Here is a 15,702-nt window from a genome sequence, read left to right as displayed (position 1 = left end):
GAGGTAGAGAAAGACGAACAATGCTATCAAGACCGAGCACCGTAAAAGTGGTTTGCTGCTTCTCGTTGGCGTTAACAACCTAACATGCCTTTTTATTAAGAAGGCGGCATGTTACCGTAGGCTTTACATCTGCCGCGTTGGACTACCGATGGCCTGTTTCGATGTACAACCTCGGGCAATTGGCGGGGTTCGGTGAACAACGAATAACTTAGTATCATGTTTCTGGTGGCTATGCCGCACGAGGTTCACATTCCAACCAACTTACCCCAGTAAGAAACTCCACTGGATCCTGATCAGCAGACCTGGGGTTGTTAGACATTTACTAGTACGGCGCATGTGAATAGGTCTTTTGTTCGAAAAAGCCACTTCGGGAATCGGTGTCAATGTACACCACTCGGCGAAATAACTTTTCCCGAGACCCCGAGCTTTACATCGTCAGTTGCATGCATAAAAACCGTGTTGACTACATTCTTCTAATACTCAGTCTTCTCAATTTCATATGGAATACTAAACATTCGAACATTGACCGACAATAGCGACGACTCAGAATGTCTTCCAAGACAAACATTGCGCTCTATGTGGATGAGGACGCCCAGTTCAGCGTTCAGCGAGGAACTCATCATGAGGATATCGCCCCGAATGAGCTCCTGATCGAAACTCATTATTCTGGAGTGAACCCAGCAGATGTTAAGCATTCCACGCAACTCGGTATTCGCGCAACAGTGATCGGATACGACTTCTGTGGTGTGGTTTTGAAGTCATTTCCAGGCTCACAATACAAGGAGGGAGACCTGGTTGCAGGATATACACCCTCTGGATTAGGACGGCTGTTAAAATACGGGGCTCATCAGAGCTTTTTGGCGGTTCCAGAGGATATGATATTCAAAGTTCCTGACAATCTTCCAGCCGCTCATGCAGCAGCGCTTACGGTAGTCACAATGACAGCTGCAGATGCTCTCTATAACCTATTCAAGTTCCCTTTACCTACGAACCCCGGTAGCATTTCAGCTCCAATTCTTATATGGGGGGCTTCTGCGGGTGTTGGACAAGCCGCTGTTCAGTTTGCACGAGCCAGTGGCTACCAAAACATATTGGTCACAGCAAGCCCAGGTCGCCATGAGGCTCTGAAAACTGTGGGAGCAACTCTCACCTTCGACTATGCCTCGGCAACCGTAATAACCGACATCATTTCAGCTGTTAAAGCATTGGGTCAAGGGCCCATCACTCATGCCTTGGACGCTGCCGGAACAACGGGGTCTGCAGATCTGATGATTCAAAGTGTCAGCGACTCGGTATCTTTGGCATCAGTAGTTTTACGCCCTGGTGGAAAATTCCGGATGCCAGTGGCTGGAACAAAAGATGATTGGAAGATCCATGTACCGGGCTCACCAGGCCCGATGGCCATTCCCGCCAGACCAGCGGACCATTGGCGCTCTTGGGACGCTTTGAAATGGGCTGTTGATAACTATGGTACAGCTTTCAAGCTCCTATCTGTTGATGTTCTTGAAGTTACAGGAGAGGAGGCTTTGGAGGCAACACAAGACGTTGCCAGCGGGAAGCGAGGCTTTGGAAAAGTTGTGTTCCGCCATCCATTAAAATAAGGCGGAGTTTTCATCTTCCAAGCCCATGGATTTAGAGTCGAATCATAGTTGTCTAGTCGACGGCGTCGACCTCATCTGATAATTATAGAAAATGCAATAATGCATAAAACCGAGAACTACCAATTGATACCTACATGATATGGCCAAGCTTGTAATCTATGGTTGTGATGACCTAATAGACGGGGATGCGGTCTTATATCCACGTGACAAACCGCTGTTGGTGACCATTACCCATATATCATCTGCGGTTCGGCAATTACGCAGTGTAGTGCCGGTATTTGAATTATCCTCCGAAAGCAGCAAGACATCCTTTTGCCAAGCGTGGGACATAGCCAACCAAGGCTCAATCTGCTCACTGGTTTAATGCTGTTCGGGAAGGATTGTCTAGATGAAAAGAAGGATGATTGCACAGCTTTATCAGCACTGACAGTTGCATGTGTCGTTGACGTGGCCGGAGATGTTATGGGGCGGGCGCCGGTTGGAACTCTGCTGAACCAAATATTTATTGGCTACTGAAATCGACAGCAAGATTTCAAGAGAGAGAAACAAGACTCAATCCCTTTACGGAGCAAGGACCAGACAAAGTCTGATAATCTCAAAGGATTGGACTGATTTTCCAAATTTTGTGATTCCACTCTACAATAGTTTCACCAAGTCTTGCGAGAGAGAAAGGGACACGTATACTACTAGAAAAGTACTATCTGAAATGTCAATGCCGGTTTGTTTAATCCTAGACCGATGGTCGCGAGCTATTTCACTCAGATGTCAAGTGTACCATATGCGTGACAATCTATTTAAGGATGATATCGTTTACCTAATGGTAAATTACCTTTATGAGTATAAAATTGGACACAAAAGCCGATTGAGAGCTGTATAACCATTCGACCTTGGCATGGTTGACTATCTCCAAAGTCTCTCGACGATTCTTGAGTACACGGACGAAATAGAGTGCTTCATAATTCGAGGCACTGTTTAGGTTTAGGAGTTACAGCGGTACGAAAAGACGGAGTTCGGTACAATGCGAGGTCTCGTAAAAGCTCGGGAAACATGTGTCGAATGACTCGTCATGCATTATGGCGGTTTCCGCATGGATATTCCGGAACTTAATCTAGCGATATTCCATTCCTCTCCATCTCAAAATCAGACCGAGACCATGTAACGAAGGAGCCTGTAAAGATGGATGGGACGATAATAGCTCGTACGAGCGCTCTACTCACCGCTAGGGTTGTTTATATTTGTACAGAGTCTAAGCATTGTACTCAAGAATCTGGTTTCTTGGAGGTAATGTCACTTAGCAGTGTTCCTTATGACATGCCCTAGAGCAGACTCTTTCCGGAATCAGATGCGACTGCAATTCCATGTAATAGTTGCCATGAAAAAACCCAGATGCTGATTCTGAAGGCATCGTAGGAACACTCATCTCAGGAAAGGGGATTACTATACTTGCAAAACATGTGCTATCTTAGCATCACCAGCAGTATCTGAATGCATTTGCCAAGACAGATGGGCGGGACGCCTAGCAGAAGATGTCCTGTTTCGACTACTTACACCAAAAGTCGGTGTATTGACTACTGCGAGGTAATCCAATGGCAAATTATCCGCCAAAGTACTACTCATTGTTTATGTTAAATCCAGTATGTTAGCTCGGATTCAAGAAGCCCGGCATGTCCTTGGACGACTCTAGACAATTCATCATCGGGATGATGCGGTGGTGATACTCCGCAGAACAACCATAAACATGCGTGGCCTTGCAAGTTTCTTTTGAAATTTCATACTGTTCTCGGGTGCCTCGGCTTGAATTCCCGAGTCTAGGCTTTACGGAGCCTTCGGCTGAATTTTTGAACTATTTTGCTTTGGCCTTTCTTTCAATCTTACTTGGAGTCCCTTTCGGTTTTAAACTTTGCATAACTAAACAAGCAGCGAATGAGAGGGAAGGACTTCCTCATGTATTACCTCTACCAAAAAGCAGACGACGTAGTATGTACCAGCAAGGATACCTTGGGGGAGGGGGTAAGGAAAATTCTCCAAGGGGAACTTTGTCTCGTCACTATTGTAGAGCACGGTCAGCCCTAGGGCGCATATGGATCAAGGCTCATTGGCCATTGCATCCAGTAACGAATGCCACTGACGCTCGGGTGTTGATGCTTCAAAATGATGTACAGGTGACAGCGAAGCGTCGGATACCGCATGCAGTGATTTCCGAATGGTGTGCTGGCTGAAACGGTGCTTTTTTCTATAGCTGACATTGTGATGTTCCATACTTCCCAGTTAACGCAATGTAAGAGGTGAGTTGGTCGTTGGTTTGTTCAACGACTTGTCATGAAATTACAACAATGGGCTCTTGCCTTCACTGATAGTGTCAACCGGCCGCACTTTGCTATTAAACATGGGAGCAAGTACTGGTATGACGTCTGCACTGAACAACTTCTAATCATGTATTAACAGCTAGCCTTGTCTTAATAAATCGCCTGGGCCGTAGCTTAATTGTCCGTGACAGGGGTACGTTGGGTATGTGTCTACGTCACTTGGCCTTGATACCAGAACGCACAGGGTTTAATGGATTTTACTGTCGAAATCGAAAGACGTAGTTCGTACTGGCTAGGATGACACTAACTTTGAACTTTCCACTAACTCGATTCAATCTTGTCTTCAGTCCGTATGACGATGGGTTGAACAATTCAACCAGTCTGGGATACAGTTAATCTAGCGATTTAATCGGCCGGGGACAGAAGCGAGAATCATGAGCAGCTCGGCTTTAATCACATTACGTATAAAATCTTCCGATCAGGAAACAAGGCTGTGTGGATATTGAAACGAAAACGACTGATGAGACGACGTGGAAAGAGTCAAGGTTGTATCACAGTTAAATCGGGCAACTCTTTCGTTCTACGTTGGGGGAGTCCGTTCCCCTGACCCTTACATTGCGACTGACTCAGGAACGTCCCTCTTGTCATTGGCGCTCTAGTGAAATTTCCAGCGGCATTAGTATAACCAACGAAGGGCAACAGGTTGAATGAATACAGCCTCAAGAAGATGGCAGTAGATCTGAACAATATGCTAAGACCCAGGTGTATTCTCCATTGCAGTTGTATATGATATGAAGACATTCTACGATCGTGATCAACCGATCTTGTGGGGAAAGCAAGAAGGTTAAATGCGTCGTGTCGCACTCTGCCGTTTGTATCGTCTGTACTTTCGGGATATGAAACAGGGATTCGAGTGAATTTACCGTTATGGGAATCCCCGCGGGTGATGTATGGCTCACCTAAACCGCCGAGTAGATGAGTGTCGTACCACGGCTTCATTTCGTGCGGAATTGGTGGGCCCGCATGCAGACGCAGCGAACAACAGTCTCATGGCCGTTGGCGATGCTCCCACATCAAGTCTGGTCCGTCTCAACTTTGCCTCACCAAAGCCAATGAGCTTCAGAAGATCAGGCTGGCATCTTTCAAAGAATCGGAACTTGCGGCAGCCAAGTTTTCTACCTCTTCATCGGGAGTCATCTAGTAGCCGTGTCCGTGTACTATCGCCTTTCTTCCCCACGCCCACATTATATGGCCCCCTCCCAGCCAAAGTGAGCATTCTTCTTCGAACCTGGTCACGTCCAACTTACTATCCTGGTAGTCACTTTGAGGTGGTCTGAAGTTGCCCGTCATTATCTTTTACGCACCTACACTTTCTTTTAAATCCGAAGCGCGAAGCAGTTCTTGGTCCAAGGCTCCTCGATTCGAACGCAGCCAGGAAACTCACAATGTTATTTCGCTCCCTCTGGTCCTTCATCTTAGTCGCCGCAACAGTCCTGGCCGCTCCTGTTCCGTCGACAAATCAAAAACGCGACCTACCGACCATTCAAGCCGCTCTTAATACCATCAACTCGGCGCTCCAGGACCTTGACAACTCGGTCAAGGCAACACAGAGTGTCACCTTGGGTGCTGGAATCCAGCTTCTCAATGCAGTCACCGCCGTAAAGCGTTCGATTCAAGATGCCACACCGCAAGTCCGGGCCTCAGAAGTGCTCAACAAAAATGATGCAATGAATCTCAAAGCGGCAACTGATGCTCTTACAAACAATGTCAAAGTCACCATCAACGATGTCGTCGCCAAAAAGGCTCTGGTTGACTCTCTTGGCGCAACCCCTCTGGTCGCTGTTGCTCTCCAGGATCAAAAGACAGCCAGCGTTGCGCTTGCGCAAGCTCTGGTCAGCAAAGTCCCTCCCGAGCTGAACGCCGACGCGCAGAAGAGTGCTGGAGCTCTTAGTACTGTGCTAGACCAAGGTATCGCGATCTTTGGCGGCACAACTGCTCCGCCAGTTGCTGCTGCCGCAGCGCCGGCCGCGGCACCAGCAGCACCAGCAGCGCCAGCAGCTCCAGCTATGCCACCAGCAATGCCGCCAGCTCTTCCGAGCCCTGAACAGGCAGCAGCAGGATTTTTCAATGGTTTGCAAGGTATCTTTGGCGGAATGAAGAAAGTGGCAAACTGAAAAGCGAATGATGTTTGATTAATCTAGTGTAAGATTATGAAAGGGTTATGAGAGTATGGGCAAGAAAACATTCCGGCAGGGTCCGTGTTGAATGTATTGGGAGGCTACGAGAGATTGCAAGTACTTTCTCAGTCATAATATATCAACGGTTGAGAAAGTCATTTATGATTTCGACTTAGTCAAGTTTGTAGTTTGACTGATGTATGTTGATCTTCCTATTACCACTTTAACATACTAAGCTGAAAAAGAAAACCGACCAGAAATCCGTGAGATGCCAGCGCATCTCTCTGGTGGTCCATTTGTTTCAATTCCATGCACTAGATGGGCATGTTGAAGTCGTAAAACGAATGAAAATTTGGCCCTTTACCGTGTGAACGATTACTACATACAATACGACAATACAACTATTTACAAAAATGCGCATCATGAATAGATATAATGGAACTATGTAACTCCATTCTGTCATGTGAAAGAAGACACTATTTTATATCATTATGCTCATTAGCGCACTCTACTTCAGAGGATGACCTTCCCTTTCCAGCGCCGCAAACTTTTGTATTGACGACCGCCGTGTTCGCCTCCGCCCCTCTTCGGGGCCAAGTCCTTCACGGTCCAAACTCAAAGGGATTTCACCGGACGTTGCTTGACTCTCGGGCCGCAGGTGTGACCTCTCATCATCCACATCTGTGTATCTGCTAAAGCGAGATTGGATAAAGAGCGGCTGCGCGACACCGTACTGGCTTACATGGTTTGTGCCAAAAGGATTGTTGGCGAATGCAGGCTGAGAGGTGTTGACCTCGTTCAAGTAAGGGGCCGGAGTGAGGCGGCCTGACATGATTCGGGATATGCCTCCTCTTGCTGACCGGAGAGAACCGCGAACCGATCTGACCGACCCTCTGATTGACTGTACGCGGCTGTATGCTTCTGGACGGCGCGGTAGCACGACCGGCTTCTCGTTGTTTATGCGGCGAGTGCTAAAAGCAACAATGGTGCGTCCAGAGCCATCTCTTCCTAAGCCGGATGAATCCACAATCTCGTATGGGTGACCCATTGCTGAAATTTCATCCTCAATTTCTTCCTTTGTGAGAAGGGCGGCTTCGTAGTCCTCCTCGCCAGGCTTGGGCTTTCTCGAATAGTCACCCGGTTGGTTTGAGCCGTTGGGAATATGAAACATAAGATCGATGCGCACCACTGCATAGAAAACGACAACAAAGATCTCAAGCATGAATCCCGTCGTGTAAAAAACTTCTTTGCTGAGAAGTTTGCTTGTGGAATCTGGGGGCTCGGGATTTAGAGTTGATGCCAGACGCACAGCATGACCTGCAATGAGGAGGGTGGCGCCAATCAGCAGAACGGCAATTTTCTGGTGAGTATCGCCGACGCCGAATCTTTCGGGCTTAGGCCCTGGAATGACTGATGCAATAATGACGGAGACGACTGGCAAGATCGCAAGCAGCATGATCCAAGAGACACCCGCTTTCAGGACGTTGAGTGCGGTGTCGACGCGGTCCTGGTCCTCGATCTTGTAAAAGGACACGCCTATGGAGGTACTGTTGGAGACAACGACAAACGGTACCGAGAAGATGAAAAACAGGGTGGCGACTCCGAAGAAAGGATGCCATCCGAAATTAGGGTGGATCGAGCGAATGATTCTCTGAGCGAAGAAGATGTTGACAATCATTATAACGACAGCGCTGCAAATCCTGTCAGTTTCTCTTGCATGAACCTGTATCAAATGAGACTCACCCTCCGAACTGAACGATCAAGGCTATGAGAATGACAACACGGGCCTTCTCAAATGCCCAGACAATCCTCATGATACAAGTAACATTTCTCACCATACAGAAATCGAACATGAGATCTGAGAGGAGGAACTTGTGGCCCCGTTTGGCGTTCACCCTGTAAATTCTGATATGGGTGTATGCACCTGCACTGAAAAGTAACAGGAACAAAAACGTTACGGGCACATCGATATTAGTTGTCGGGCTACCACCAATGAAAGCACCTTCAGCTGGGTCAACGAGTCGTTGTTGAACTGGCGGCTGTGCTTGCTGTGCCCCTCCTTGGCCTGGAGGCGGCTGCTGGGATGCAGCGCCAGCAGCTGTGGTAGTCGTAACAGCTGGAAGAGCCGTAGGTGCTGCTGAGGGTGTCTGTCGCTGAGTGGTTGGTTGCGGTGATGGACTTGATGGCGAGAATACAGGTGGCGGTACAGTCGTAGGTTGAGCCTGTCGAGTCGAGGTTGGAGGAGGTGGTGGAGGAGGCGAGGCCGCGCGAGAGGTAGTTGCAACAGCCGCTGATGATGTGGTTGTGGTAGTTGTCCGAGGCGGCGGGGGAGGAGGCGGCGGCGGCGGCGGCGTACTTGATGATGTTGGCGTAGGCGGCGGAGGCGGAGGTGGTGGTGGAGGAGGAGGGGGAGTAGTAGGAGCCGCTGTTGATGTTGGCGGCACTGATGATGAGACATCTGCTGCTGCTTGTCCAGTAGGGAGTTCTGCAATAAACGATGTTGCATCTCCAAGTTGCCTCTTCCAATTCTCGATATCCGCCTGTTCTCCAATCTGCAGCCCTGCTGCAGCCGCCGCGGCGATCGTGACGACCTTGAGAAACCACATGTTGGATGTGGTATATGCGAGGGCTTTTGCTAGCCTCTAAAGAGAGTGTATCAATGTGCGTTGGTGATTATCATGAAGCCATGCCAGCAAGCGACCAAGATTTTTGACAGTCAATCTTTTCAAAGGTAATCTGAATTATTCAGTTGAAGAGAACCGCGCAAGACAGGAAGTGACTGAAAAAGCGAAATATCTTAAACGCCGCACACTAGCCCGATAATATTTGATATGATCGATGTGCGTGATATGAGGCGGGAAACGAAGGTGGGTTGAGCGAAGGTTAAACAAAAGCCAGGGAACTTGGCATAGCCTAGGCCTGGTCGGAAGGATCAGCCAGGAACGTTGACGACTTGATTACCTTGAAAGGTGGTGTGCGAGGGCCATTTTCAAGGAGGCTGAATGTCTGGTCATCCCGGAAACACAACATTGCTGTATCAAGACTGCTCGTGGCATGCGTCACTCGGATCTGTGTGTAAGCTGATAGAGTTAGAGGAGAGGTTTCAGTGACAGGGTCTGCCCGTCACACACGCGGATGCATGCACGATCCCTGCTACTGCGGCAGTCATATAGCCTTGGCTCCATAACGTCCGATCTCGAGTTGTATGAGTAATTGACGGAAATACCAGTTCACGCCCCCTCCATGGTCCCAATTGAGCCACTTCCTACGGGATGCGACCTATCATGCCCCAGACGGTCAATAGGTTTTGACATTCTGAGGCAGCTCCGTGACAGCGTCTGGGCAATGGGACGGTCGTCCGACATACCCGGTCTCTACGGCTATCATCTAATTCAACAATGGCCTTTCGGCATCCAATAAAATCCTGACCGAAGGCGTACGGAGCCGGAGGGATAGGTGCTATCACCGAGGTCGCGATGTGCGATCTGCGGTGCTGCCATAGTGCAGCATTTACCTGCTGAGTCGTAGTCATCCGAAGGACGAGGCAAAAAAGAGATCGGCTTTCGGCACACTATCCTGGCTAATCTCTAATAATACGGATACGGGGACGGAGTTCGTCTCTTAGGATCAGGACTTCCTTTTGGAAAGGTTTCCGACCCTCTTCAGCCTACAACTGTGTTGGGCTCAATCCAATCGGGATTCAACCTCCCTGCCTTGAATGCACACCAATTCACTCCGCGCTAGGAACGCCTCATTGTGAACAGTAGCCAATAGGCCGTTAAGATGCTTGTAATTTCTGCTTTTGGTTTCCTTCATGTGCTGGCATTAACTGAGAGAGTTCAGACTGGCATAATAATCTGCATGTGATCTTGGAGCTGTCCCTAACATACCTCCAAATCGATAATAGTACACTTTGAGTTAAAAGGCAGCGATACGATGCTGCCAATCCCGACGTGCCCAGAAACTCATTTCACACTGCATTGGCTCCAATCTTGCGTAAGCGCTATCATCTACGAAATTGAAAAGTCTTGGGCTCGCACAATGTTATCAATATGAAAGGAATTAGTGATGACCAGCAAAATAAAGCTTGCCATGGTACTCGACTGGATCGTGTGCAATGATGCTGAAGAGGAATGGAGGATGGGGTAAAATGGGAAGATGTCTCCCATTGGCCGTTTTCATCCACCTACAACAACCCGCATGAATTTCTCAGAGGGCACAGCAAATGCATTCCACTTTCTTGAATTGGGTCGCTATTTTTATAACAATTACTCCTTTGATGGCCACAAGTCCCTCTTAGCTGGACAATCTCCAAAGTCAGCCTGCAAGGTGCCACGTTTTGATTTCACCTTCTCCTATCGTCCGTGAAACAATCAGAACCGGAACAGAGTCTTTGTAATTCCGGGCTAAGTGATCGGGCATCTTGCTTAGCTGGTGCTGATATCGCAGGCTGCGGCCGGACATTGAGTTGTTACACAACAGTAGAAGTAACCTCGACCACCAGTTCGGACAATAGGGCCGAGGTAAATCTATCTATAAACATCACACACCGTAAAACAGTACCATTATTATTTCCTACGTGCGAGTGACGAATTTAGTACACATAATCTTCGTGGAAAATATTTCATTTGGGCTACTGGAATTCCATAACATGGGATTTACTTTCAAGGAAGTGGAAGTTCTTAGGCTGGTCCCGTCTGAAAACATAATCGTCGGTTTCATTTGTTCCGCCCAACTTCTCTGTTTATTTGGACTGCTCGTTGTCCAACATCTTCCCCACGGACAAATAGCGGTCTTGAGAGAGCACCGATATAAGGCGTTACCTTGAACAAATTTAAATTACTGTCTTCCTACATTGCCTTTGTCTTGGAAGTTTAACAACTGACATGAAGCACGGCCCTGGGTAACGGACTTTGGCAGGCTACGCTGCTCACACGTTGCACTGACGATCGATTGACACGCTGACCACCGGAAACCTACATTCGCGGGTTCGCAGCTTACAGCCCGGTGCTGACACAAATGTGCCCATTTCGCACAAACTATAAGCGTAGTTCAAAGCCTCGGTATTGCAAACATCTTGCTTAGCAAATTTTTGGCCGAAGGTGGCCCTCTGCCCGGACTCCTATACTGCCCATTGCTCAATAAGTTCCTACCATAAGAGAAACTTATTTTGTTTCGTCAAGTAGTTTATCAAAGATGATGAAATCGGCCGAGTAATACATGTACACAGTAGGGCTGACTACGCGGGGCTAAATGGGTATTCAATAACTAAACAATTCAACCAGAATCGCCTCGAAGACTTTTTTAGCCTTGGGCCGAGGTTGCACGGCCTTGACAAGGAACCAAAAATCCGCTTTTACTTATTCTGGACAAAAAGTTCTTTGCGCGGAAAGCATCTCTCAGAGCTAGCGGCGATACCCACAGACGTTGCGAAAATCCTACTCCATTTGAGCCGAATGGATGATGAGCCACATGAGCAGCTTATCGATCAAGGTTTTGCCCCCCTGAACCCTAATGATTTTATCAAAGGTCTAGACTCCGATTCTAATAGCCAAGAAGGTCAGCTTGCGCTGATATTTTTTGAATGTGCCTCTTTTTCGAGTGTCCCAGCAAGCTGGCAGCTTTGAACTCTCGGTCAAGCAGTCGCACTCCATAAAAGTCCTTCTATTCTCCGTCTCTCCGCTCGAAACTCGTCATACCGTAGTACAGATGATAATGGCATGCATTACCTAGCTTGGAAGGTACTAACGGTGATGTTGGGTTGAGCGCAAGCCTGTGAACGGGGAGCTACGCGACCTCTCTCCACCGAGATCATCGAATCTTCGTACTCATGAAACCATACTTGTCGAGTTGGAGGGTCGTGAAATGCAGAGTTCAACGGCTTCCTGCACCAAGAATGTATCTCACACAACCAAACTAGCCTCAGCCCGAAATAGAGTATCCCTTCACTTCCTTAGCTCATTTTAGTGTCCGGCCACAACAGCCTTATGAGCTGTTTACTATATGGAGATTGTAAAACAATCAATACTTTGCAAATTCCCTGTATGATCAGGTACGAAGTACACAGGAAGCCTTTTGCGTCTTACTCCGATTTATAAGGTGGCATCGGGAGTAAGCACAGAATCTGACACCAACAATAAGTACGCAGCCAGATTTAGCCGCAATGCTGTCCGAAGGATTGGGAAGTCCGGAGATTTCCAGGTAATTGTTTGCCGTGGCTTACAAGTTGTGTGTGTGTGTGTGTATGTGTCAAACAATCCATCAGAGTAACTTGCCGAGAGCTGCATTTTGACACTTCAATCGGCACCAATAAGGTTGGCAAAAATCCATGTCAGCGTAGCTTGACAGCAAGTCAGAAAAAGGCACGCAAGGCTTGGTCGGACTATTTCGATATCCCTATTTAGTCTGTGCAACACGCCACGCGGATGATGTCGATCATCACCGTTGGAAACCGTTTGGAACGAAGTGAGATTCACAACGTAGGCCACTACCCACACCCCATACCACAAAATTGATAGGACTTGTTTTTTTTTTTTTTTTGGTGATTTAAGAGCTGATTTAAATTTCCTGTGACTTCAGTAATTGGTGCCGTGAGTAAACTGTCTGATCAAGAATATCCGTGATCATGTGAATTGGACTTCCCATCGCGAATGGCTTAGAAGCATCAGATTTCATCGATTCCATTTGGCCAGCCATCATTATGAGGCAGTTTGTACACAAGCAAACCTATAGCGGCTTTAGTAACGGCTATTGACACATCTATATTCTTGCTAGATTAGAACTTCCGATTCATTTGCAAGAACGAGGTGCGATTGATTCCTTCAAAGATCGAAATACTTATCAGCTTAGAAGAAGCAGGGATTTCCCCTTCATAAAAGCCGTCACTTTCGGCCAATGAAGTCATAGAATGAATTGAAGGACCTCGGGCACATTCTTCAAGAAAGTGCGGAGGCGCTTTGACACCCTGCATGTAGTGATATGGTTCAGAATCTGAACAAGGAAATGTGACATTTTTTGAGCATTAGCCCCAATCTTCGATCTCCGTTTGCGGCATGCTTTGTTGTACTAGTGCAGCCACTGGACCTTGACAATTCGGTAGAATTCGAGGGCCAGGAACAGCAAAATTGTAAATTGTCCAACAGGGTTTAAATAGTCGGAATGTCACAGCTACTACAATTATGTGATCTCACCTAGACGCTGCTTGTTCCGCCATAACCACAATGGCATCGTCATCTGTAAACCAGCTTCCACGACCTCCATATGATCCACAACTTGTCTCCCTCATAGGAAATGCACCGCCATATCCCCGATCGAGGGACGAAGTGGTAGAAGGGCGACAAGTTCGCGCGAAAAATATGGCATCTCTAGAAGCATCTATGCGCAACGACAAAGACCTCATGTTTGAGGACCGTAGGATCCCAGGACCAGCGTGTGATATCCCTCTAATCATCCTTCAATCCAATAATCCCAAAACGCCAACTCGCCAGCGTCCTGCAGTTCTTTTCCTACATGGGGGTGGCATGGTGGTTGGCAATGGCTTTCTCGGACTTGAATTTTATTGCCAGGTCGCAAAGGAGCTTGATGCCGTAATAATAAGTGTTGAGTACCGTCTCGCCCCCGAGCATCCCGCCCCGGCACCACAAGATGACTGCTTCGCGGCATTGAAATGGGTAGCCGAGAATGTAGCGGTGTTAGGCATCGACGCATCCCGTCTCATGATCGCGGGCGTCTCGGCAGGTGGCGGGCTAGCAGCCGGTGTAGCGCTGAAAGCCAGAGACGCCGGGGGGCCGAAGCTATGCGCACAGCTGCTTACATACCCCATGCTTGACGACCGTGACAAGACAGTGTCCAAGAGGCAGTTCTTGAGGGAAGAAGGGTTGTATGACAGTACCGATAACAATTTTGCATGGTCATGCGTTCTGGGCGACAAGCAGGGCAGTTCCGAAGGAGTAGATTATTACGTCGCACCCGCAAGGGCGACAGACCTATCTGGTCTACCGCCTGCGTATATTGATGTTGGCACAGCGGATCCTTTCAGAGATGAGGATGTAGCATACGCAACCAAGCTTTGCGAATGCGGTGTCCAAACGGACTTGCACATGTGGAGCGGTGGCTACCACGGCTTCGACATATTGGGGCTGCCTGTCGGGGCTGGGATTGCTAAAGCAGCAATCGAGACGAGAATGGGATGGGTTAGGAGAATACTTTGCCAGGAGTAGGCTGTTTGGGATTATCTTTAGGATCAGATAAACCATGGAGAGAATGCAACGCACTCATGGAAAGCCTTGAAACTCTCAATCAACTGGAGTATGCCAAGTATCGTCTCAATTGAAACGAGAATGGCTCTCCTGCATCTATTTCTATCAAACAAGGGGCAGCTCCTTATTTCATCCAGAAGACCGGTTGAATTCTTGGCGACGATGTCAGGAGCTTGATATATTCTGTTTCCCCTTACCCATGAGCGATGGGGCATTTGATGATGAAAACTGGCGTCGAATTCGACACATAAAGGTCAAAGGGTCCATACACAGCCACTGACATGAAGAGATGTGGAATAGTGTGACCCGTTCCGGAGGAGGCTAAGGTTCTAGCTGTGAGTGATCAGATAATCAGTTTATGGCTCCCGCCTAGCTGCCCGCCAAGCCTAGCACAGCAAACGTGATAGGTGTGTCAAGCGTGAGAGAATCAGAGGCTGTGTAGAGTTGCAGCCGTCAGATTGACCTTGCATTCTACCTTTCCACCTAGTGCTAAACGGTGCACAGATTGCTAGCGAACAGATACATCGAATTGTCCCCCTGGCATTCGGAACATCTAGACGACGCCAGACGTATAGGAGGTCTGTGTGCTGTGGCACAAATTCGGACGATAACTGCATCAAGCATGTGGAGAGAAACGAAATAAGTACAGTGAAACGGAACGAATCTCCACAGGGCACCGAGCAGAAAAAGCTGAAGATAATACTTTTCCATCCTGGTAGGTGCCTGTAACTCCGAGGAAGCATAAACATGGTCACCTTGTGTTTCAGGGGTAATACGATGTTGGCTGTAGTAAATAGGGTCCGTCCAAGCGGCTACTCTAACAAGACCAGGGGGAATAGAAAGTATCAGAGTCTTGGGCAGTGATGGGCGAGTGGGAATAGCTGGGAACAACCATGGAAGGGGTTCGAGACGCCTTCCGCGCCTTGATCATCCGGGGTTACTGGCTTCCGTCATCGGTTTGGGCGGCTCTGGCCGCTGTGTGGCAGATCACGGCGATCAGTGCTCGCGTGTGCAACCAAGAACAAAGTTTGCAACGAAAGATCATATAGGCGTACACAATGCCGGATGCCAGGTGCCATACAGACTGACGATGGTTTTCAGGACATTGAGACCAACTTATAATCCTGTAATTTGGTCCTTATACTGCGACTACAAGCTACTGTATGTGGAAAAATTTGGATACACCAACTCTCAGCGAGTGATGCTCGCAATGCGGATGATATGCATCTCGCGGCATGCGTCATGGCTTTACATGGCAACAGCATCAATCAAGAGTTTTGCCCAGATAACTTCATGCCATTTACGAATGCGAACTGAATATCATCTCTTTGACGTGTCGAGATTCCTTCGACTTGCTCCG

The 15,702-nt window shown here is 48.1% G+C and overlaps 4 protein-coding genes across 4 annotated transcripts; 3 read left to right on the top strand and 1 right to left on the bottom strand.

The window, feature by feature from the left end:
- Positions 1 to 548: 548 nt before the first annotated feature.
- CTRU02_203260 (uncharacterized protein) lies at positions 549 to 1,601 on the top strand (the record flags this gene model as incomplete). The annotated part of the gene is made up of 1 exon (XM_036727342.1): positions 549 to 1,601. The coding sequence occupies one exon, from the start codon at positions 549 to 551 to the stop codon at positions 1,599 to 1,601; it is 1,053 nt and encodes a 350-aa protein (XP_036581136.1).
- Positions 1,602 to 5,352: 3,751 nt separating this feature from the next.
- On the top strand, positions 5,353 to 6,081 carry CTRU02_203259 (cell wall galactomannoprotein mp2 allergen f17-like protein; the record flags this gene model as incomplete). Its single annotated transcript, XM_036727341.1, has 1 exon — positions 5,353 to 6,081. One exon carries the CDS (start codon positions 5,353 to 5,355, stop codon positions 6,079 to 6,081), a length of 729 nt encoding a protein of 242 aa, XP_036581135.1.
- A 511-nt stretch (positions 6,082 to 6,592) lies between these two features.
- On the bottom strand, positions 6,593 to 8,690 carry CTRU02_203258 (uncharacterized protein; the record flags this gene model as incomplete). Its single annotated transcript, XM_036727340.1, has 2 exons — positions 6,593 to 7,775; positions 7,828 to 8,690. 2 exons carry the CDS (start codon positions 8,688 to 8,690, stop codon positions 6,593 to 6,595), a joined length of 2,046 nt encoding a protein of 681 aa, XP_036581134.1.
- A 4,614-nt stretch (positions 8,691 to 13,304) lies between these two features.
- On the top strand, positions 13,305 to 14,303 carry CTRU02_203257 (alpha beta hydrolase fold-3 domain-containing protein; the record flags this gene model as incomplete). Its single annotated transcript, XM_036727339.1, has 1 exon — positions 13,305 to 14,303. One exon carries the CDS (start codon positions 13,305 to 13,307, stop codon positions 14,301 to 14,303), a length of 999 nt encoding a protein of 332 aa, XP_036581133.1.
- Positions 14,304 to 15,702: the final 1,399 nt, after the last annotated feature.

Source organism: Colletotrichum truncatum (genome assembly GCF_014235925.2).
Source record: "Colletotrichum truncatum strain CMES1059 chromosome Unknown Contig_0002, whole genome shotgun sequence".
NCBI classification, from domain to species: domain Eukaryota; kingdom Fungi; phylum Ascomycota; class Sordariomycetes; order Glomerellales; family Glomerellaceae; genus Colletotrichum; species Colletotrichum truncatum.
The sequence above is the reverse complement of the archived record's forward strand: the minus strand, read 5'-3'. Positions and strand labels throughout refer to the sequence as shown.